A 24,535-nucleotide genomic window follows, 5' to 3' on the forward strand; every position below is an offset into this window, starting at 1 on the left:
TGGGGCTTAGGAGGGAGGTGGTTTCATGGGTGGGGCTGGGGAGAGAGGTTGTTTCGTGGGTAGAATGGGGTAGTCAACGCCGGAAAATGGGGTCAAACCTCATTTTTCGACATAAAGGTATTGATTTGCAAAAAAAAAAAAAAAAAAAAAAAATTGATTAAGGTGTGTCATTGCAAAAAAAATTTATAAGGTGGTTTCTTGCAAAAAAATTGCTTATAAAAGGTGGTTTTGCAAAATTTCTTATTTAATATTATTGGGTCGGAAATTGCAATATGAAAACTTATTAGGTAATTAAGTTATTGTTTCTTACTAAATACTCCATCTATATTCCCTTTGATCTTCATTCTTTAATGTATGTACGTCGTACATAAATTTTATGAAATGACAACATTTTCAAGCCAACTAGAATTTATCAATTTAAAAAAAAAAAAAATTGCTTACACATATATTTCTATAATACGTATACTATACATTTTTTTAATGTATAAAATTCTTAGTATTGCATGGGCACTATATAGTTTAAATCATAAGTTGAATTAAATTTCAAACCTAATACTATACCTCAAACTTTATTATACGAGTATTGAGAGAGAAAAGTAAAAGAAGATGAACTAATGAAAATTTTAAGGCATAGGTATCTGTACCATGTTTGGTAGTTGGTACAGACAAAAGGCGCGGAAAGAACATGTAGCTGTTTTGTAAAGAACATCAAGTTTTTTTTTTTTAATATTTAAAGAACATCTGTAATAATATTCATAAAAAACATGATATATAATATTATGTAATGAATATTATTAGTATATACCCACCATAATTTAAAAACAAAATTCAAAGAACATTTCACAATAAGCAATGAACATTATCTCACAAATAAAAAAAACATTACACTACCAATAAAAGAACATGGATACTCATTATTTTCACTTTTTTTGGGGGGCAAATATGTTCTTTTACTCTAGATATATGTTTCATACATTTTAATAAGTAGTATGTTTTTTTTACTACTTCTATTTGTTCATTACTTTTCTAGATTATGTTCTTTCCACCTTCTTCTTCTTCTTTTTTTTTTTTTTCACAAAACAGTTGTACCATGCACCGTAGAAGCACCTGCAAGGTCCACTGATTGATGAACTATTTGTGTGTATAGGAGTTGGGAATGTCGAAGTTTAAACAATAAACAAATTCATTTTATTTATTGTAAAATTTATTTTCAATGGCGACGAAAAACCTAATGGGCTCGTCTGTGGGGGTCCTTTCGCGCTTATATTGGCTATTATAAGTCTTGGGTTGGGACGGCTATAAAGACTTCGTAAGCTCGCAGTAACTTTCTCTAGCCAATACATATTATGTGACATTGGCGGATAAAAAAAAAATAATAAATAAATAAACGGGATTAAAATACATTTGATGAATTTCAATGGAGTTATTTGATAAAATTTTATGGGAATTTTTTTTTTTTTTTTTTTCATGCTCAACTCAAATACATTGCATCCATCACTGCATTACTGACATACATATTTTAATTACGTAATTAAGTTTGGACACTATTTACATAACTTGTTTAAGATCATTTGAGGTCTTTGATAGATTCCTCTTAAATAATTTTCTATATTATCTCATTGTGATTGTTTTTAAAATCTTCTTTCAAATATAAACTTAGATAATTGACAGTTGAAATCATGCATTTGCCAACAAAATTATGTCAATTAAAATCAAACGGTGAAAATACGACATTTTTTATGTTAATTAATTAAGTTTGGAAACTATTCACATAACTTGTTTAAGTCATTTAATGTCTTTGATAGATTCAACTCAATTTACTTTTCAATATATATATACGTATATTAAAGAATTGACATTTGAAATCGTGCATTGCCTAAAATTATGTCAATTAAAATGAAACTGTTAATGTACGACATTATTATAGTAGTCCTTTATTCCATCCTTACACATAGTACAGCATACACAATCACATACAAGAGAAACGTGCATAAATTAAAGCATAACGACATAGTAGTCGTTTATTCAAACCAATACATGTACTTCGTACAATTCACATAAATTTAGCCTTAGTGTGACATAGTATTCCATAATTCCTTCAAACCTTAGCTTAAATTTGAGATAACATCTCAAGTAACATTGATCTTGCGGTGTTGATTGATACATCCTTACCACTCGAAAATTGCGACCGAAGTTGCTCAATCACTGTTCTATTCACTTGATAAGCCTTAGTAAGAACATCATCCAATATTTTAGGCGTTGTACCAAAGACACCACTAGCAACATTAACTCTTCCCGGGTTTTGACTACCAAAAGCCGCGATAGCAAAAGCTGTTGTGTTACGAAGATTGAGTTGAAAGTGAATAAGACCTTGAGGGAACGCGATTATGTCACCCTCATTCAATATAGTCTCATAGAGCTTGTACTCGGTGGTCACAAAACCGGCGTAGAGAGTTCCCTTCATGACCGCGAATGCCTCTGAGGCACGGGGGTGTAGATGAGGGGTGTTTAAGCCAAAGGGTGCAAAGTCTACACGAGCTATGGCTACACCGAGTGTGTTAAGTCCTGGAAATTGATCAACGCTCACTAGTGTAGCCTCTGCCCCTTGACGGTTTTCAATAACCGAAGTTTTGTTAAAACCTTTGTACACGAAGTCGTTGATTGTCACCCTCTTTGGGTTCTTGCAAAACTTCCCATTCACGAACACTGCATAAGAAAAAATAAATTACATACTGTTAGAGATATGAGATATCCGAAAATAAATCAAACTTTTGTCATATTTGTTTTAAGTGCAACATTATATTTTGTGTTTCGCACTTAACAATGCACAACTTATTCTATTGATGTCTTTCTTGTGAACAAATCTTAAAAAAAATAGTTAAAGAAGTGTTTGCTAAAAACTTAAAAGTCCATTCACTAATGCTAAAAATAACTAGCAGACCAACTCAGCTAAAAAGTTTAAATAAAGTCTCGAGATCAATTTTATACTCATCAGTTCACTTATTGTCACGTTATTTTTCATATCACGTAAATTCAACCAAAAAGTTAAAATGGTAATTAGAATTATAAGATTGATTTTATACTCTATCAATAACGAATAATTAAAGGCCTAGATTATTAAATTAACATACAAGATGTAAGGTAAAAAGACCTGTTGAATAAGGGTCGTCAACACCCACACAAAAATCCTGAAGGGCAGCAGGATCGGATGCATTAGTAGTAGTAAAGCTCAATGTTGCAAGTAACGTAAATATAGCTGCAATAACACACATTGTAACTTAGCTAACAAGAAATTACTTATTACTAAAAATAATAATACTGATAAAAAAGATTTGTCGTTTATTATACTGTAGAAGTTTGTGTAATTGAGATTATGATTGAGATTATGGTAGTGGCTAAAATGGCCTATTTATAGCCCAAAATCTAGCGATTGTATTATAGTAGATCAAGTGAACATAATATCAACTCATGCATTTATAGTCTTCCTTACGTATACAAGTTTGACGAAAGGGAAACTTAATTGTTTTTTTAATCACGTTTGTCAATTATGTCAGCCAATAACTCATTATCTCTAGTTGTCCACGCACAAATTTATAAGGTTTGTTAGGAGAAGAGATCTTTGATTTCCTCAAAAAGCAAGTTGTTTCATTTACGTGATATTTCAAGGAGGAAAGTAGAGGGAAAAAAATGAGCTCTAAATCTAGGGGTCAAATTGCAATCATGCTAATATGTTTTTTTGGCAATAAAATTAAGTAATACTTCTTTCATTAATTCCTAATAGAGTATATAAACTGATTATGTTCTTCAACCATCAGCTTAAGCTTTTGGTTGAGTTGGTTTTATAACATAGTGTCAAATTAAAGTTAGTATGACACAAAGGTCACGGGTTTGAATCTCATCCACCCCTTCCTTCAAGCTTAAGTTTAAGCTCTGATACAATATTAAGTCAACCAAAAGCTTAAAATGATGGTTGAAACCCAAGATCGGTTTATATACTCTATCATTTCCAGAGTATGTAACTTACATAGCTAATATTGAAAGAGCTTTTGTTTATATGGGGTATAATTATCTTTTCAAGTACCACTGAAGGGGTACATGTGTCTTTTCATGTACTGGTTAAGGGGTACACGTGTAATTTCTTTTTTTTTAAAAACACGTGTAATTTCTTAAATGCAAGTTACAAACAGTAATTGGACAGCTCACTAAAAGTACTGAATAAACTACCACGCTTTTTCAATATATTGACAAAAATGTCACTAGATTACAAAAATTCGTTTATCTAGCACATAAGCTTGTATTTGTCAATACTAAAACACATGCCAATTTCCATTGGATTTCACCGGTGGAAAGCCCCAACCTTTATTTACTTTTAAGTCTTTTGTTTTAGGTTACAATAATGTCTCCCTCGAAAGAAAGGGTTTGTCTCCTTCAAAAGACAAGGTTTTTTCGATCTCCTTCGAAAGACAAGGTTTTTCATACTCTTTCGAAAGACAAGGTTTTATTTGTGCTTAATTTGGTCTCCGATTGTGGGGGGCTACTATTGATTGTGGCTCGAATTCGAGTTACGGAATCAGCACAAGAATTTACTTTCTCACAAAATTGCAAAGCGACGACGGATCCACTCAAAAAGTTGTATGAGACAACGAATCGAGAATATGCCGAATTGTTATATTTATGTATTTGGATTCTTAACCCTTCCTCGATTAATTCTTGTTTGATTTTGTTAAATTCGTTTTCATTGTCGTTCATTGTCAATTGTAGATGTCGTATGGCTTATATCACTACTAGAAATAGGCAAAATAGCGACGGAATACTTGCGACGGATATGATTTTCGGTCGAAAACTTGAAAATTTTCGACGGAAAACGTTTCGTCGTACGTTAGCGACGGAAAATTTGGATTACGATGCATTTTCCCTCGTAAATTTTCCGACGGAAAAAAATTCCGTCGTAATATTAATTTTCCGACGGAATATTCCGTCGTAAAAAAAATTGCGACGGAATATTCCGTCGAAATGTTAATATTACGACGGAATTGTGTTCCGTCGGAATGGCTGTGTTCATTTTGAAAATCAAAACTCGGGCTTGACCTAAAAAAAAGGGGGAAACACGAATTGGTGCAGAGAGAGAAAGAGAAGAAGAGATAGAAAGAGAAAGAGATGGAGAGAGAAGTAGAGGGCGGCGCTTAAGCTGCCGACAACGGTGACGCCTGCCGTCGACGCACACCGCCGCGGAGAACGAAAGAGAGAAAGAAGGGTGAAAGAAATAGAGAGGAGAAATAGAACGAGAAAGAGAATGAGAAAGATAAGGAGGAAGAGAGAGCTGTCGAGGAAGAAAGAACGACCCTGGTGGTTTCCGGCGACACCGCCGCGTCTAGGTAAGTGTGTTGCCTTTGAAAATTTGTTTTTTTTTTTAATTTTGCAAAAAAACCACCACCGGCTAACATTTAACCACCACAACGCAGCCTATGCGCCGCACCTTCGTCCCCTAGCCGTGACTGAACCACTTGGCCGTGGTTGTTTCCGGCGACGCCATTTTCCCCTGAAAATTCAGTAAGTTGCCTTTCCTTTCCCCTTTTTTTTAATTTAATTTTGTTTACTTATAAACCCTTAATTATTATTTTTTTTAATTTTTTTGTAGGATTTGTACAATTTTGTTGGTTTAATTGTTAAAAAGAAGTGCAGATCTAAAGGTTAGTTACATTACAAACCCTAATATAATGTATGTGTGTATGTTACTTTGGTTATTAGATAGTGTGTTGGATTATAATTAGAATGTATTCAATAACTTTTAGTTTGGTTAATTTAGTGACATTGGTCATCTCTTATAACTAATTAATTGCTCCCTTCTCTTTAAAAAAACAATATAATGTTAGTTTGGTTTAGTTTAGTTTAACATAATGTAGTTTAGTTAAGTTTATGTTAATATAATGTGTTTTAGTTTAATTTATTTTAATATAAAGTATCTTAATTTAGTTTAGTTTTTTTAGAAATATGTTAGTTTAATTTAATATATAAAATTGTAGTTTGGTTTGGTTTAGTTTAATTAATATGATATATTAGTTTACTTTGGTTTGGTTTGATTTGGTTTATATTAATAGTATGGTGTTATGATATGTTTCTCTTGTTTAGTTTAATCTTGATATATTTGTTTAATATTATGTATGTTAATTAAGTATATATATTTTTAAATATATCATTTGCATAATAATATACCTAGATACCCGTTCAAGGCATACACATTAGGATTATGTCTTGAATAGTCCCTGGTTGGGACTGTCCTTGTACATTTATTCTCACTTAGGTGGTGAATGTATTCCTTTGTTTTAATTCTAAGGACGATCCTTTCTTGTCATTTCTCTACAATGTTCTCTAGGTACATATATAGGTGTTTCTAATCGCCTATATCGTGTACTTGGGGAACTGTAGGGAGATGCTGCCGGATTTTCCATAGAATTGAAATTCTGGCATACATTCACTAGTGAGATTGAACGTACAAGGATGGGTTAGGTTGGAGTGATAAGGACCCTTGGAAATCATTTCTCTTCTCATTTGCATTTACATAACACTTTGATCTATAATGAATATATATTGTGCTTTATGACTAATGTGATTAATGGCATATGTGTTAGTTGTGTAGAACTTGTAATCATGAAACGAAAAGAACGTAGCTGGATGTACGAAAGGAAGGTCGGGAATTCTATTAATCCTGAGTTCTTGAAGGGGGTAGATGAATTCCTTAAATATGTGGAAGATCATCCCGTGAGTAGCAACCCGAATGAAGTTAGGTGTCCATGTTTTAAATGCAAAAACAAACATCTTTGGGATCCAGATACGGTTAAACATCATTTGTATCGTAGCGGTTTTTTACCTAATTACTATGAGTGGATGTGTCATGGGGAAGGGTTTCCAGGAACTCGTAGAAGGCAGTCAAATGAATATCGTGAAATGGTTTTGGATGCCTTTGGTCAGTCTCAAGATCAAGGCCATTCCGAAGAGGCACCTGTTTCAAAAGAGGAGGAGCCTAATGCACAAGCCAAGCCATTTTTTGATTTGTTAAGGGCTTCTAAACAACCGTTATACGAAGGGAGTTCATTGTCTGTGTTAGAGATGGCTTCTAGAATCACTAGCCTAAAGTGTGAGTATAATTTGCCGCACAGATGTGTTGATGGATTTGCTTCTTTGTTTAATGAAGCGATTCCTAACAACAACCACATGGCCGAGACATTCTATGAGGTCAAGAAAATTGTTAAGGGGTTAGAGCTGCCCCATGCAAAGATTCATGCATGCCCGAAAGGATGTATGTTGTTTTGGAAAGATGATGCTAAATTATCTACATGTAGGGTGTGTGGCAGTGACCAATACAAGAAGACTTCTAAAGGTAGCTTAGTGCCTTTGAATGTTCTATTTTATTTCCCTATCACACCTAGGTTGCAAGGCTTTTTGCAACTAAAAACATTTCTGAGGAAATGACATGGCATGCTAAAAATCCTCGAGTTCAAGGCACAATGGCACACCCTAGCGATAGTGAAGCGTGGAAACACCTAGATAGTTGCTTTCCTAAGTTTGCCTCTGAACCTCGTAATGTTTGACTTGGCCTATGTACGGATGGATTTGCTCCACATGGTCATTTTGGGGGACAATATTCTTGTTGGCCTGTCATTTTGACCCCTTATAACTTGCCTCCGTCAATGTGTATGAAAAGACAGTTCATGTTTCTTTTGTTACTCGTTCCTGGTCCTAAAAACCCTAAGGGCAACTTGGATGTTTACATGCAACCGCTCATACACGAGTTGAAACAGTTGTGGGAAGTTGGGGCAAATACTTACGATATTTCGAGAAAACAGAATTTCAATCTTCGAGCAGCCATCCTATGAACCGTTAGTGACTTCCCGGCTTATGGTATGTTATCTGGTTGGACCACAGCCGGTAAGAAGGCTTGTCCATATTGCATGGAGAAAAGCAAAGCATTTTGGCTCGAAAATGGTGGTAAGGTTTCTTGGTTTGATTTCCATCGTCAATTCCTTCCGACAAATCATCCTTTTCGAAATAGGTTAAATGCATTTTGTAAAAAAAAAGTCAAAAAAGGTTCACCACCTCACATCATGTCAGGAGAGGAACTTTAGGAATGTGTGAAAAACCTCCCGAAAGCAATAGATGGCCCCGAGGCACTGAAACATCTCAAGAATGCAAAAAAAGGGTGGTTCAAGCAAAGCACTCTATGGGACCTTCCATATTGGAAACATCTGCTTGTTCGTCACAACTTAGATGTCATGCACGTTGAAAAAAACTTTTTGATAAGTTGATTCACACTATAATGGATGTGAAAAAGCTATCTTGTGACACGCCATCAGCTCGGAATGACATTGCTAAATACTGTAAACGGCCCCAGCTACATCTTCAAGAGGATGATAGAGGAAAAGAATTCATGCCAAAGGCTCCATTTGCTCTTGACAAGGCTCAGAGAAAAGTTTTGTGTGAGTGGGTCAAACAGCTGCGGTTTCCTGATGGTTACGCTTCCAATTTTCTCTTGACAAGGCTCAGAGAAAGGTCGGTGATTGATGCTTCGGTGGATTTAGAGTTTTTGCAGGGTCCTTCACCTCAAGTACATGCAACGCTTTGTCCACAAACCGTGCATTCCAGACTATGAACTTGATAGTGATTATGATGATGACGATGACTTTGTTATCTCAAGCGATGAAGAAGAAGAAGAAAGCATTGGCTCCAGTGATAGTGACGAAGAAGAGGACATCGATGTATTTTTTAGATGACACTAGTGATAGTAATAATGATAGTGATAATGATAGTGGTAATAGTGATAGTGATAAGAGTAATGAAGAGGAGAATATGTAGTTACTCCTTTAACTATTGTCTTCGAATGTTTAGTTTTTAATGACTACTCGGACTTGTAATATTGCATTACATTTTTGGTCTCATTTTATTTTTTTAATGTCTTATGGATCTAATTTATGAATTTACAATGTGCGATCATGGTACTAACAACTTTTTCAGGTGGTCATCATGGGAGGAGGAAGTAAAGGAGAAACGTCCAAGAGGAGAAAGACTAAGGGGAAATCTCAGGTTGTACGTGTTGACGGGGATGAGTCAATGGAGGAAGAGGAGGCACATGATTTGGGGGCCTCTCAAGAAATCGTCAATCGGAGAAAGATTCATAGGCATGTACAAGGGCAACAGGAGCAACAGGAACAGGAGCTACAGGACCCACAACCTAACGACTTGCTGGAGTTGGACCCTTCCACACTTTGGTGCGTATGTATTTGTAATGAAATATCCTTTAATTCGTATTTACTTTGATAAAGTGAATTTGTATTACTTTTACCATGTTTTGTTCACTTTTTGTTGATTATCTACTTACATGAATTCTATACTTTATTATAGGTTTGATGATAACCAGGTGAAGAATGTGCTCTCCGACTCGCTAACCGACTACTATGTTGAGCCTTGGAGGAATTATGGAGAGGTTGATGAAGATTCGAGAGAGCACTTTTGGAACTTGTTCAGCATATGATAACTTTAACCTAACATAATACATGTTTTATAAAGTATATTGATGGAGTTGAATTTTGTAATAAAGACATTTTCTTGATTTGCAGAAAAAATTCAAGTGGGCACCTGAGTTAAACGACCAAGTGAAGGACACTTTCGAATCTAAGTTTGCAAATCGCCTACGTGACACGTTCTACAACATCACACACAGGTTGAATGGTGGCAGACCAGGATGGCTTAATAAGGATGTCCACGAACGCATGATGCGAATTGTTGCCACTGATCCAGATTATAAGAAGCGGTCGGAACAAAACAAGAAGAACCGAAGAGGCGGATCCATGGAAAATGTCGTTGAACCGACCCACTTTTAAGGTTCAATGTCAGCTGTACAACATGCTAAAAGGATGGTAAGGTTCCTAAAATATGTCCAGTAACAATTAAGTCATTTGTCTATTAATGAATTTTGGTGGGCTAACATGTTTTCATTGATTTTTTGCATGTATATATAAAGGTTGCACAAAACCAAGGCCAATTACCAAATGCCCATGATCTTTTCTTAAAGACACACTTCAAGGAAGTGCCTGGAAAAGGCCAAGTGGCTGCCAACACCAAAGCAAAAAGGATTGCGGTAAAAACTTATTATATGATTTGATATATGGCAAATTAGCAAAGTAGAACTCATTATATGCTTATTTGGATGATTTTGGATGAGTTAGGGTCGAAAATTGACTTATGTGCTTATTTTTCTTTATTTCTATCCTTAGGCACCTAAAAGTATGTGATATTGGAATGTTAGAAGAAAGAAACCTTACATTTGATTGAAAACATAGAAAATAGGCATGGTTTTAGCCATATAGGCCAAATTTGGATGATTTTGGATGAATTAGGGTCGATATTTGAAATATGTGCTTATTTCTCTTAATTTTTATCCTTAGGCACCTAAAAGCAATTGATATTGGAATGTTAGAAGAAATAAACCTTACATTGCTTGAAAACATAGAAAATAGGCATGGTTTTAGCCATATAGGCCAAATTTGGATGATTTTGGATGAGTTAGGGTCAATATTTGACATATGTGCTTATTTCTCTTAATTTCTATCCTTAGACACCTAAAAGCAATTGATATTGGAATGTTAGAAGAAAGAAACCTTACATTTGATTGAAAACATATAAAATAGGCATGGTTTTAGCCATATAGGCCAAATTTGGATGATTTTGGATGAGTTATGGTCGATATTTGACATATGTGCTTATTTCTCTTAATTTCTATCCTTAGACACCTAAAAGCAATTGATATTGGAATGTTAGAAGAAAGAAACCTTACATTTGATTGAAAACATAGAAAATAGGCATGGTTTTAGCCATATAGGTCAAATTTGGATGATTTTGGATTAGTTAGGGTCGATATTTGACATATGTGCTAATTTCTCTTAATTTATATCCTTAGGCACCTAAAAGCAATTTATATTGGAATGTTAGAAGAAAGAACGAGTCCATTTGATTGAAAACATAGAAAATAGGCATGGTTTTAGCCATATAGGCCAAATTTGGATGATTTTGGATGAGTTAGGGTCGATATTTGACATATGTGATTATTTCTCTTAATTACTATCCTTAGGAACCTAAAAGCAATTGATATTGGAATGTTAGAAGAAAGAAACCTTACATTTGCTTGAAAACATAGAAAATAGGCATGGTTTTAGCCATATAGGCCAAATTTGAATGATTTTGGATGATTTAGGGTTGAAAATTGACTTATGTGCTTATTTTTATTTATTTCTATCCTTAGGCACCTAAAAGTATGTGATATTGGAATGTTAGAAGAAAGAAACCTTACCTTATATTGTTGGTTGTTTTTTTAACAATATTTTTTATTATCTTCAATATTTTGTAGGAGACCTACCAGAAGAAGCTCGAAGAAACAAGGAGTCAGGGGATTCAGAAGAGTCCCAATGAGTTGTACTGGGAGACGGTGGGTGGGCGCAATAAGAAAGGGCGTGTGAAGGGACTTGGCCAAAGTGCAGAGCTCTACTATGGCAACCGGATGGGTCGAGCTTCCCGTTCTTCACAGCAATACACGCCGTCTGTCATTTCTCAAATGCAAGACCAGATGGAACACAGGGTGCAAGCTCTCCAAACTCAAATGGAAGCCGAGATGGAAAGGTGAATTGACTCCCGAATGGCTGAAATGGAGAGGAGATACAAGGAAAGTATGGATGAGATGATGAGTCGTTTCACCAACAACGACTCATGTTCCACCATTCATCCTCAGCATCGAGACCCAAGGGATGACCCGGGTAGTGGTGGAGCAGGCCAGGGTTTCCAGGCGATTGCGTAGCTTAGCTTTAGTCTAGCATAGAATTACTCTAACCTAGCTTTTGTTTGGTATAGATACCAAAATGTGGACCATCTTTTGTACTAGGACATAATTATCATATATATATATGTAAATAAATATAATTTCATAGGTTGGTAATTAATTTTTTTAAAACAACAATTTCAGGTTTTGAAATGCTTTTTTTATGTCGATTTATCATAAAAAAAATTCAGGTTTGAAAATGCATATTTTTACAGAAATGTCTTTCGGGCTGGGACTAAAAATTCCGACGGAAAAAAGCGTCGCAAACTATAATTTACGACGGAATTTTCTGTCGGAACAGTATAATTTGCGACGGAAAAAAGCGTCGCAAATTAGATATTTCCGACAGAATTTTCCGTCGCAAATTATAAATTCCGACAGAAAATTCCGTCGTAAAGTGTAGTTTGCGACGCATTTTTCCGTCGGAATTTTTCCTTTGCGACGGAAAATTCCGTCGGAAAATATAGTTTGCGGCGCATGTTTCCGTCGGAATCTTTAGTTTACGACGGATCTGTTTCCGTCGAAAAATTGCGACGGATTATCATTAAAGGCCAAATTCAAGTCCGACGATATTATTTCCGTCGTAAATTCCGTCGGAAGGAAGGTTTATGACGGAAATTCCATCGGAATATGGCCATTTTCCTACAAAGGGTTTTTCGACGACTCGTTACGACGGAATTCCGTCGGAACCCTTCTTTCCGACGGATATGGCATATGTTCAGACAAACTTTTTCCGTCGCAATTTTGCTGTTTTCTTGTAGTATATTAATGAAATTTAGTGTCCTTTAGGACTTTTTTCAAAAAAAAAAAAAACATGCCAATGAAAATAATGAAACAATCTAAGGGTCAAATACTCAAATTACAATCATGCAATTTTGGCTTTATGATGCATTAAAAATAATGAACACGCTAATACAATTCAATTATCTATTTTGGCCTGGTGATGCATTAAAAATATTGATGATTGATGTGATGAATTAAAATTAATGATGGTTTATGTTAGTATGTTATGCATTACTAACTACTACAAATGGAGGAAATTTTTATTTAGTTGAAAATAAAGGTATATATGCATTGACAATTGTGAAATGAGAAAAATTGCGATTGATTTAAAAATTCATAGAAAGCTTTTCTCTATGTCTTACGGTATGTAAAAACATTTGCCGGGCTCTGTTTGGTTCACCTTATGACATCAATTATTTAAATATCTTAATATATCTGAACTTATTTTTGTCTCACTTGAATTTTAAATAAGCATAAAGAAAGTTATAGCTAACACAACCTTAACTTTTTTTTTTTTGAAGGGAACATAACCTTTACTTGATTATTGTTGAATATGTAAATAGTACAACAAAAAGTCATAGTGTTGCGTTTTTCAGAGGCGAAGGACTGTATTTATTACTCCGTAGATAATAATCACCATAAATGAATATAAGACTATGAATTTGTTATTAAAAATGTCATAGGCATTTATATGAATGTATCTAATTAATTATACGAAGCATATGAAATTGATCAGAATTGTATGATAATTGAAAATGATTATATACGTATATGACACCTATGTACCCCTTCGTTCTTTTTAATTTTAGAATTTTCAAATCAATGATAGAGTATTTTATTAAAATTTACCTCGTAGAAATTTTTGATTATTATAAGTAAAATCATTGACACGTGGGATTGTAAATGCCAAAAATCGTAACGACGTTAGATTGGGACGTCAATGGCTAAATGATTGATACTAAATAAAGTAAATGCAAGAATAAAGAGAGAGAATCGATATTTTGATGACGCAAAAAACCTAATTAAGTGGGAAAAACTGCGGGCGGGAAAGATCCACCGATTGCACTATGTGAATAATCAAGTGTTTACAATGAGGATGCTATTGCTATGAGAATGGTGAGTGAAAGTGAGTGTTTACAGCTAAAACCCTCCTCTATTTATTTATAGGCTATTCTTCCCCATAACCTAATGCTTTGGGCTTGAATAATTATCCCTTCCTTAAAAATAGGAAGTTAGTTACAGGATTCATTCTTCTCAGCTTTGGAATCTATCAACGGTACTTCGTATTGATCTTCTTCTGCAAGCTGTAGAGTGGACCCTTTGAACCGGTCAATAAATCCCGGGGATTTTGAGTTGAGACGTCAGTTATAGCTTCTAATGACGCCTCTTCTTGACGTCTTGACTCTTACCATGACGCGTCAGGAAAATTCTGCACTAACAACCATCTTGTTATTAGATTCGTCTTGATATATGATATTAAAGTATATCAACTGTTTGGGTCCAATTTACTCTAATTGGGCCAGTCCACAAATGTTTTAATTATAAGCCCAAGGCAAAGGCAAATTTTAAGATGCACCACGCCTATACTTTTGAACAATTAGTAAAAAATCCGGACAATTGCAAATTGTGAACATGTAGTAAAAACATCTGAACATCGCAATTTTGAACATTTAGTTAAAAAATCTGAACAATTGCAATGCATCATGCCTATACTTTTGAACATTTATAAAAAAAAAAAATCTGAACAATCGATAATTTTGAACATTTAGTTAAAAAATCTGAACATCGCCATTTTTGAACATTTAGTAAAAAAAATCTGAACAATCGCAATGCAGCACGCCTATAATTTTGAACTTTATTAAAAAAAAATATGAACAAATTTAGTAAAAAAATCTGAACAATCGCAAATTTTAAATTATTACGAGTAAGACAAATTTTGAACTAACTCGTAATAATTCAATAGTTTTGTAATCAATTACATTATACTAAAGGCGAAACTTAGAGAACACTTGGCAAAATATTATAAAAAGTTTTCCCTCCATTACCACTTACTAAAAAAAAACTTATTGTAATTGTAATTAAATTATGACTTTTAGTTTGTATAAAATCTAAAATTAATGTCCTTAAATATCAAATTGCCCATTATAACTATTACATGTTTAATTAATTTCTTTCACAATATTTCATACTTTTTACTACTAAGTCTATTTATAATATTTATATCCATTATTTTTGGTAAAATTTATTGTCATTACAATTATTTAACAGCCGTGCATTGCACGGGATTTAATCTAGTATAAACTAACATTTAATGTATACAAAATGAACATTTCTTAATAAAATATGAACATAAAAATTGCATTGCATGTTTATGTTCAATTATTGTGACGAGTTCATATTTTTTTACTAAATGTTCATTTTTTGTAAAATGTTCAGTTTTTTTTTTTTACTAAATGTTCAAAAGTATCTTCGTGGTGCACCTATTTCTAGGTGCACCATGGTGCACATAATACTAATTGCAAGGCAAATGTCAACCCTCTAAGTCATGCCAAGTCAATCTAAGGCCCGGAAAACATAGCAAGTCCATTTGACTTCAAGGCCCAACTATCATTTGAGCAAGGTATAAAAGCCTTCACTCTCCTCTCTCTACATTCATTCACATTAAGCTAAGCAATTATTATTCTTGCATAGTTTTTTTCTCTTTAAACACTGTACTGATTTCGGCATCGAAAGGGCCTTCCTCGACAACACCACCGAGGTAAGTTTAAGTGTGTTTGCTATGCAGGAAACCTTCAGCCCAATCATCACTTGGACCGAGATCAGTGCTCAGCCCACAGGTTATGACCTGTCTGAAGATCCCATTGTTTTTACTTGAAACATCAACTATATATATATATATGTATCAATAACATAATACTAAAGGTGAATCTGATATGACATTTGTCATGTTTTGATTAAAAAAAAATTCCGCCACTTTTACTTTCCTTTTTTTAACAATATTTATGAACATTATTTTATAATATCCTAAAATATTTAACTTTAAATTTGACAACTATATATAAAGTATATTCTATATGCATTCAATCAATGAAAATATTTTGACATATAATATTTTTTTTTTAGAATTGTTGATTTATTTATAAAAATAACACTACAATTCAATAACTATAAAATAAAAATTAAAAAACCTTGATTATTAATTGTCACAAAAAAAAATATTCAATTAAATTTGTATAAAACATTATACCGTCAAAGTATGCAATAAAACATTGTGCAGTCAAAACATGCCAACAAAATAGGGATATATGGGGTACATAAGTACATTTCACGGGTTATAATTAACATAACATTTTAATAAAACCCTATAATCATTAAATATTGCTTCTTTTTTTTTAAATAACTTTTGATATCAATATAATATAAAATTCAATGGAAAATAAAATCAAGTATTGTTTCAATTAAAAATATTGATTTTTATTATTTTTAATTATTGTTAAATTAACATTATAATTTATAAATATGCTATGTAAAAACCGTGCATTGCACGGGACTTAAATTATATATATATATATATATATATATATATAGCTAGAAATATTGATGTTAAGTCATACATTTTTAAAAGGAAAATTTGGATTTTGGTACCTCGAAAATGGGGGTAATTGAATTTTAGTACCCATCTAAAATTTTATTTTAAATTGGTACCTCAAAAATGACTAAACTATAGATATCAGTACCTCCGTTAGCATTCTGTCAATTTTGCCGTTAGTGGGTCCCATTATCTAATTATTTAATAATTTAATTTATTAAAAAAAAAAGACAACACATTTAATTAAAAAAACTTTAAAAAAATAATAGTACCCCGCCACCCAGCCCTGCATCCCCGCGCCAACGCCCCCCCCCCCCCCCACCAGTCCTGCCTCCCCGCGCCGACGCCACCCCCCCCCCCACCAGCCCTGCCTCCCCGCCACGACGCCACCCCCACCCACCTGATTTGAAAACCACCACATCGAAAACCCCCTCCCTTTCCCGTCGCCGATTTCCCTCCTCTTTCTCACTCTTGGTTGCCTCGACATCACCCCTTCCCCCTTTCCCCCAAATCAATTTTTAGGGTTTTAGGGTTAAATTTCTGGGTTGTGGGTGGTGGGTTTCGGGATTTGTGGGTGGTAGGGTGGTGGGTTTCTGGGTTCGTGGGTTGTGGGTGGTGGGTTTAGGGGTTCGTGGGTGGTGGGGTTGAAGGTTTCGGGGGTTCGTGGGTGGTGGGGTGTGGTGGGTTTCGGGGTTCGTGGGTGGTGGGTGGTGGGTTTCTGGGTTCTTGGGTTCGTGGGTGGTGGGTTTATTGGCACCCCTGCCTGGCCGCGGCGGCAGCTGCTGTGGCTAGGCTTCGTGCCTGGCCGCAGCGGCAGCTACTGTGGCTGGGCTTCGTGCCTAGTCGCGGCGGCAGCTGCTGTGGCTTGGTGGTCGCCGTTGGCCGGAATAAGGAGGGAAGCGTGGCTGGTGGTTTTTTTTTTTTTGTTTTTTTTTTAAAAAATGTTTTTTCTTTTTTTTTTAATAATTTAAATTATTAAATAATTAGATAATGGACCCCACTAACGGAAAACTTAACGAAACATGGACGGAGGTACCAAAACCTATAAAGTTACACTTTTGGAGGTACCAATTTAAAATAAAATTTTAGATGAGTACTAAAATTCAATTACCCCCATATTCGAGATACCAAAATTCAAATTTTCCTTTTTAAAATTGTACAAAAAAAAAAAGAGCACTTGGGACGAATAGAAAGACACGAAGAGAGAATAATGTTGATATTACTTTCGACTAATAAAATCAAAACAAAGTACATATAAGAAAATCAAGTCACTTAGTTTATATTGGGCCGGAAGTATAAAGAATATGATGGTCTTTAACTGCTCAGAGACCTCAACCATGAGCTCCTTGCCTTGCGTTTTATACATCTACTGGGTAAGACCGCAAGAGTGCCGACCACACAATCCAAACAAAAATCTTAGCCATTTCAAGGACGTCAATAAATTTTCAACCTAACGTGCAACATTAAATTAAACACGACTTTAAGTATGGTTGAGAACCAATACTTTTTGAAATTAACTTGTACTATTGCTGTCTCATTATGTTTATCCAATATTTTATCTCATTGTCCCGTTAAGCTTTGTTTATACGGAGTAGTACCTTTTTATCTTTTAAATGATTCAGAAAGAGATTTTTTTCTATAAATAATAATCGGAAATGAATAATAGGGACGTGAAAATCACCAATTTACACTACACAATACATCCATACATACATACATGGTCAAAGTGAAATTTATGAATAATGTCAAAAATCAAAGTATAAAGAACATTTAGGAACAAAAATAGAAAAAAAACATTCAAGAAGAAATTTTGGAAAAGACAAATTAACTTATGATCTTATTTAATTGTACAAAATGTTAGCTAATGAACGTGGGGATTATGTAAAATTGTAACCCGGCCCGAACCACATATCCAAAGATTTATTACTAGTCCTTGAAATTTAGAGTCCAAATCAGATCAGATTTGATTATAATGGGTGTCAATTCGTTGCAAGTTGTCATTTCGGCCAGTTACAAATTCTTTTTTTTTTTAACCCACCTTCCAACTTTTCGCTTTAATAAGTTTGACTTTTTTGGTGTTAAATACCGACATCCAAAATTATCAAAAATCGCCAACATTTAGTGTGAATGGACAATCATGTCCTTAGTACTTCACTACTATCTTCCCTCTTGCCTTCAATCACTAACACCTTGACACCACCACCCTAGTTGACGACTAACACCACCACCACCCCCACCACACTGACCGGCGACGATCACACCGCACTAGCGACCCACCACCTTCCCTTTTTTTTTTTTTTTTTTTAAATTTCAGATTTTCAGGCAATCGCGGTACCCAAAGCCCAAAATCAATTACCGTGTATGGTAAACAGAGCCAAAAATCGGTTACCGTGTATGGTAACCGGAGCCCAAAACCGGTTACCGTGCATGGTAATCGGTTTTGGGCTCCGGTTACCATAGAATCAATTAAGGTGCACGGTAACCAGAGCCCAACCGGTTTTGGGCTCCGGTTACCGTGCATGGTAACCGGTTTTGGGCTCCGGTTACCACGGTTGCCTAAAATAAAAATAAAAACCCACCACCTTCACGACGCCGACCAGGTAAGGTGGTGGGTTGTCATAGAGGGGGTGTGGTGGGTCGTCGGTCAAAAGGGGTTGTGATCGCCGGTTGGAAGGGGTTGTGGGTTGCCGGAAGGATGAAGGGATGATGAAGTAGTAAGGGTATGATTGTCCATTCACACCAAATGTTGACGGTGGTGATCATTTTTGTTGGCGGTGTTTAGCAATCCACTTAACGAATTAAAACTATTTGTGCCCTTTCAAAATTTAAATTACAAAACTTGACATGTTATTCTACCAATTTTGAATACAATGCATAGTATTCATAATATATAGAACTATAGAATCTTTTGTTCAGAAAAATTGTATAAATTATTAAAGAATTTATTATTAAAGATAAAAATACTTTTAAATGGCCTTTATCAAAATATGAATTATTAGTACAAAATTAGGTGTTCGATCAATACTTTTTCTTTGTACGCATACAATGTAGTTGGATGAGAACATCTGAACATGGATGGTCCATGATGAAGGTGAGATACCCATAATTCGCTTCACAATCAATTCAAGTACGGAGTAAAAATTAATACTATCTCCGGTCCAATTTACTCGCAATAAAGGAATATTTTATGTCTCACAAATAATACCCCTTTGTTGCGAGTAAATCAGACCGGAGGTAGTACTCCGAACAAACTTTCCATGCATGCATGCTTGTTAATTGTTATTTATTACTTCGTACTCGTAGAAGTTAACCATGGATTTCACCTTTTTTTTTCTTTCTTTTCTCATTATCTGTAACTGCTACTATACATGGCTTATTAAATAGATATATTATCAAAAAAAAAAAAAAAAAAACCAATATATAACCTAAATACAGAAATAATTGAGAAAGTGATTTAAAATGGGGAATGTGACAATGTGTTAATTTTGTAGGAAAAGGAAGTAAAAAAGATACTTTCTTCTTTTTCTCTTTCCATAATTAGCAATTTAGCCACTTTATTTTTATCCGTTAATTCTTAGAGCTTTAGTATATTTTCACCAATAATAGTTTACAATTTACTAATTATACATATTCCTGAAACTAATAGCTTAATTATTAGTATACGACATGTATAAATTAAACAATAAGCTTAGGGCCTGTTCTCATTTACTGAACTGAACTAAATATTTTATGAGAGAAGAAAATTAGAAAGTGAACTGAACCGAATTGAACTGAAAATAAGCCGAAGAGAACAGACTCTAGGTTTTAACAAATATTGAGCACATAAAACCGATCAAAGACTAGCTCTTTATTCATAATCAACATTTAAAAAAAAAAACACATGTATTTTGATGAGTTACAGCACACTTAGAAACTAATAGTAAACTGAACATACAACAGAATAGTGCTAAATTCCTCTGATTTATTTGAACTACAGAAAGCCAAGCACAAAGTAACCCTAGATTAATCCAAACCACACAAACAATGCCAAGTAAAATCATATCTTGATAAGAAGATTATTTGTGGTTTAGAGCTAGCTACCATAAATAATCTTGATTATATTACGTACGAAATTAATTTTAATAAAATTAATTAGTACGTATCATCAGCCAAATAATCTTCTTGAGCCAACAGCTTAATAATAGATCTTCCAGTGTTGGTTGATAAGTTCTTACTCAAAAACTGAGCTCTTAGTCGTTCAATCACGGTCTCATCCACTTGAAAACCCTTGGTAAGAACATCATCCAAAATACGTGGTCTTGTCCCAAACACACCATCAGCAATGTTAACTCGGCCAGGGTTTTGGCTTCCAAAAGAGGCAACAGCAAAAGCCTTTGATTTACCAAGATTTAATTGGAAGTGAATTAGACCTTGAGGGAAAACAATCATGTCACCTTTTCTCAACACCGCGTCATAGAGTGTGTAATTGGATGTGACAATACCGGCATATAGAGTTCCCTCTAGCACCGCGAAGATCTCAGAGCCACGAGGGTGCAAATGAGGGGTGTTTAGGCCAAAGGGTCCAAAGTCTATGCGAGCTAGGGCTACGCCTAGTGTGTTAAGTGCCGGGAATCGATTTACGTCTACTAGTGTGGCTTCTGCTCCTAGAGTGGTGTTTGTGTCTCCTCTAATGTGAAACCCTTTGTGTTAGGAATATAGGAAAATATATTATTCTGATATATTTTCCATATAGATTTCATAATATTATATTTAGGATAATAATATATCTTAGTGATATTCTAAGATAGATTTATGGAAGCTTATATGATAGAGTTTATATTGTGTAGGTTATCTTTTGTAGGCTATAAATAATAGTCAAGATCATCAATACAATTCAAACTATTCTCTCATAAATAATTTGTCATGGTATCAAGAGCAGGTTAAATCTTGGGACCGTTCACACAAATACTCCCCCTGCCGGTGGGTTAGAATATTAAACCCACCGGTGGGATTCATAAATTTGCTTCTGCTATGCAATAGTATTGCTCTTTGAAATTTCTATTTTTTTATTTAATCTTTTTTTTTTGGAATAACCATGTGATACGTGGGTTATTATTGGTGTATGTGATCAATATGAATGATCATATGTGATTTGGTTAGGTTGTAGTGTTTGAGTGTGCTTCCTCCATTATTGCATCTCCATGGAGATGAAGAAAAGCCACGTTTGGCGTATTATTTATTATTTAAAAAAAAAAAATTGCAAAAGATCACGGACACCAGCAAAGGGCCTGGCAAGGAAGATCACGGACACCAGCAAAGGGCCGTGGCCAAAAAGATTACGGACACTAGCAAAGGGTCGTGGCAAAGAAGACCACGGACACCAGCAAAGGGCCGTGACAAAAGACTACGGACACCAGCAAAGGGCCGTGACAGAAGACCATGGACACCAGCAAAGGGCCGTTGTAGCAAAAGTTCTTTTTTTTTAAATAAAAAAAAATTGAAGGCGACATCAACATAGTAGTGCAACTCAATCGACTTCAACAAAGTGCGACTTTCCAATCGTAACGTTCGTGTTACTGCCGTTACGATTGCGGGAGGGTGTTAGGAATATAGGAAAATATATTATTCTGATATATTTTCCATATAGATTTCATAATATTATATTTAGGATAATAATATATCTTAGTGATATTCTAAGATAGATTTATGGAAGCTTATATGATAGAGTTTATATTGTGTAGGTTATCTTTTGTAGGCTATAAATAATAGTCAAGATCATCAATACAATTCAAACTATTCTCTCATAAATAATTTGTCACTTTGTGTATGAAATCTTCTACTTCCACATCTTTTGGATTCTTGCAAAATTGTCCATTTACAAAGACTGAGAAAAAAGAAAACATATAGTTAGCTTAGAATTTTATACATCAAAATTATTAATTTAGTTATGATGTTTCTACAGCGGTCGTTTGAAATATGACTACTTTATTATTTTAATGATGAATAATATGAGCGACCATTTTTCACACTATAAATTGGACACAATTAGTATTCTAATTTCTACATTGCAAATATAATTTTTGAAAATTTTAATCCAACATAATATAAATATATTTCGAGAAACTATAAAATAAGAGTAAAAATAACATAAATAAAACTAAATATTTGATAAATTAAAAAAATATTGATAATAATATTTTATAGCAAAAACAGAGTAATATAATCAATTACTTAGATAAAAATACGTTAAATATATGAACTATATAGTCATTAAAACATTATGATAGTCATATTTTCAAATTTAGTTATCATATTTCTCGTGTATGTAATAGTAGGTTTAGTTAATTTATTTATTAGCTTATTCAGCTAGGTAATAGAGTGGTTTATTTGCATGAACTAGAAATTATTCAGCTAGGTAATAAATAAATCTAATAAGTAATAACGATATCAAATAATTAGTAATTGATTTTAATTTTTAAGGTCAAACTTTAGCTTCACGTTATTTATATGAAGATTATGGAAGTGATATGATTCATATTTAAGAGAATGTCCTTTTGACACCTAAAAAAAATATTTTAAACAAAATTGTATTCAAACTTTGTCCATAATAACGAAAAGGACAAGTTACAAAAATAGAGGGAACAATTTATATTTTTCTTATGATTTGCATAGTTGGCATGAGGTGTGTTTTTTTTTTATTTATTTTATTTATTTATTTATTTTTTAATCAAATAAGGAAAATTCATCCAGAAAAATCTAGCTACGTACCAAACCAAAAATCTTGAGCTTTCAAAAACAATGAAAGCCATATGGTTTTTGGCTTTTTGCACCAATTCCTTCAATTTTGAAGGTATCTTAGAGATTATAGATCGACAACTACATCATATGATCCCTTCAAATTAAAATGTCTTTCACTAGATTATTACTCTATAGTGACATTTCTTAAACACATGTACATGGTTTCATTAAAAAAATAACTCCCCAATCACATCCATATTACGTATAACAACTAATCCTTAATTAGTAATTAGTAGCGTGGATATGTTATCTCCAAAAAAGTAAAAAGTCATTTCTTCTATATAATAAAAAAAATAGCTAAATGATTAGAATTGAAAAACAATGATCATACTCTACCTTATATAAGATCAGATCCTATTTTACCATAGTATATAACTGAAATTATTAAACAAAAAGAGCGGAAAAAACAAGAAGACGAACCTGAGGCATTAGGGTCATTAGTACCCACACAAAAATCCTGAAGCAAAGGAGGATCAGCTGCATTGGCAACATAAAGATGAGTAGTAATACTCAACAATGCAACGACCATGAACAAAGTCGTATGATAATTCATCTCCATTTGACGTAGTAATTACTTAATTAATTCAAGAAAATACACAAACGTATTAATCAAAGATTATTGTAATAATAATAATAATAATAAGTGTTTGCTTATTGTATAAAAGGTAGGTGATGTTTAAGACAAATTTGATGTTAAAACAAGAATAATAACAGGGTATTTATAGGCAAACAATGCGCAACTGTTTATTAAGAATCGTTCAGCATTGCATGCATATTGTACGACGTCATCAACGAAAATTAAGATGAGTCCTAGAAAGCGATATATCAACTTGGACGCAGCCGTCCCACATCTCACGTGTAGGTTTCATCTGTTGCCTCTCTTCGAAAAGTACGACTGTGGCTTTCGGTCAAGTAATTAAACACGTTATTAATTAATATTAGAGTACTTTGTCTATTGTGTTGTGTTTATCATAAACAGTTAGTCTCTATTGTGTTGTGTTTATCATTGTCCTAAGAGTTGATATGTCAAGGACGTAGTTTCCGTTAGTACATTATTAATAGCACACATAATACAGTTAAATATCTCCTTTATATGAGTATTATTTGCTCTTGTGGATAGTTACACTAAAATAAATTGAGTGAGAATGTGAGATTTCACTATATATATGTGGTCAATATGCATTGTGCATGGTACAAGTTTAATTTACCATGATCATGTGTGACGTGTGTATGTGTGTTAGCAACTTAGCATCATATATAATTTCCACCGCCATTTGTATTTTTGTACTTTGGTTGTCTCATTATTAGAATTGTTGATTTATCGAGGTGAAATGCCCCGAATTTGCATTTAACTTACTCTTTTAATGAAAATCTACTACCTTTTACCCAATAAAAGGATATACGTACTAAATGATTTGTGATACAAAGTATTAATTTATGAGTTAGTTATTAAGTAATTCATATTTCAATTCTAATCGTTCAAATCATGAGATTGAGTATTTACGTCATTTAGCAATGTTAAA

General features: G+C 33.9%; 3 protein-coding genes across 3 annotated transcripts; 1 reads left to right on the forward strand and 2 right to left on the reverse strand.

Moving 5' to 3' along the window:
* Positions 1–1,916: 1,916 nt before the first annotated feature.
* On the reverse strand, positions 1,917–3,296 carry LOC110724542 (putative germin-like protein 2-1). The gene is made up of 2 exons (XM_021903959.1): positions 3,152–3,296; positions 1,917–2,706 (listed from the first exon to the last, which is right to left on the reverse strand). Exons 1-2 carry the CDS (start codon positions 3,270–3,272, stop codon positions 2,111–2,113), a joined length of 717 nt encoding a protein of 238 aa, XP_021759651.1. The 5' UTR covers positions 3,273–3,296; the 3' UTR covers positions 1,917–2,110.
* A 3,352-nt stretch (positions 3,297–6,648) lies between these two features.
* LOC110724508 lies at positions 6,649–7,589 on the forward strand. The gene is made up of 2 exons (XM_021903930.1): positions 6,649–7,341; positions 7,428–7,589. The coding sequence occupies exons 1-2, from the start codon at positions 6,649–6,651 to the stop codon at positions 7,587–7,589; spliced, it is 855 nt and encodes a 284-aa protein (XP_021759622.1).
* Positions 7,590–20,049: 12,460 nt separating this feature from the next.
* Positions 20,050–23,695, reverse strand: LOC110724750 (putative germin-like protein 2-1). The gene is made up of 3 exons (XM_021904204.1): positions 23,433–23,695; positions 22,034–22,098; positions 20,050–20,915 (listed from the first exon to the last, which is right to left on the reverse strand). Exons 1-3 carry the CDS (start codon positions 23,569–23,571, stop codon positions 20,367–20,369), a joined length of 753 nt encoding a protein of 250 aa, XP_021759896.1. The 5' UTR covers positions 23,572–23,695; the 3' UTR covers positions 20,050–20,366.
* Between the last annotated feature and the right edge of the window lie 840 nt (positions 23,696–24,535).

Source organism: Chenopodium quinoa, unplaced genomic scaffold (genome assembly GCF_001683475.1).
Source record: "Chenopodium quinoa cultivar QQ74 unplaced genomic scaffold, ASM168347v1, whole genome shotgun sequence".
NCBI classification, from domain to species: Eukaryota; Viridiplantae; Streptophyta; class Magnoliopsida; order Caryophyllales; family Amaranthaceae; genus Chenopodium; species Chenopodium quinoa.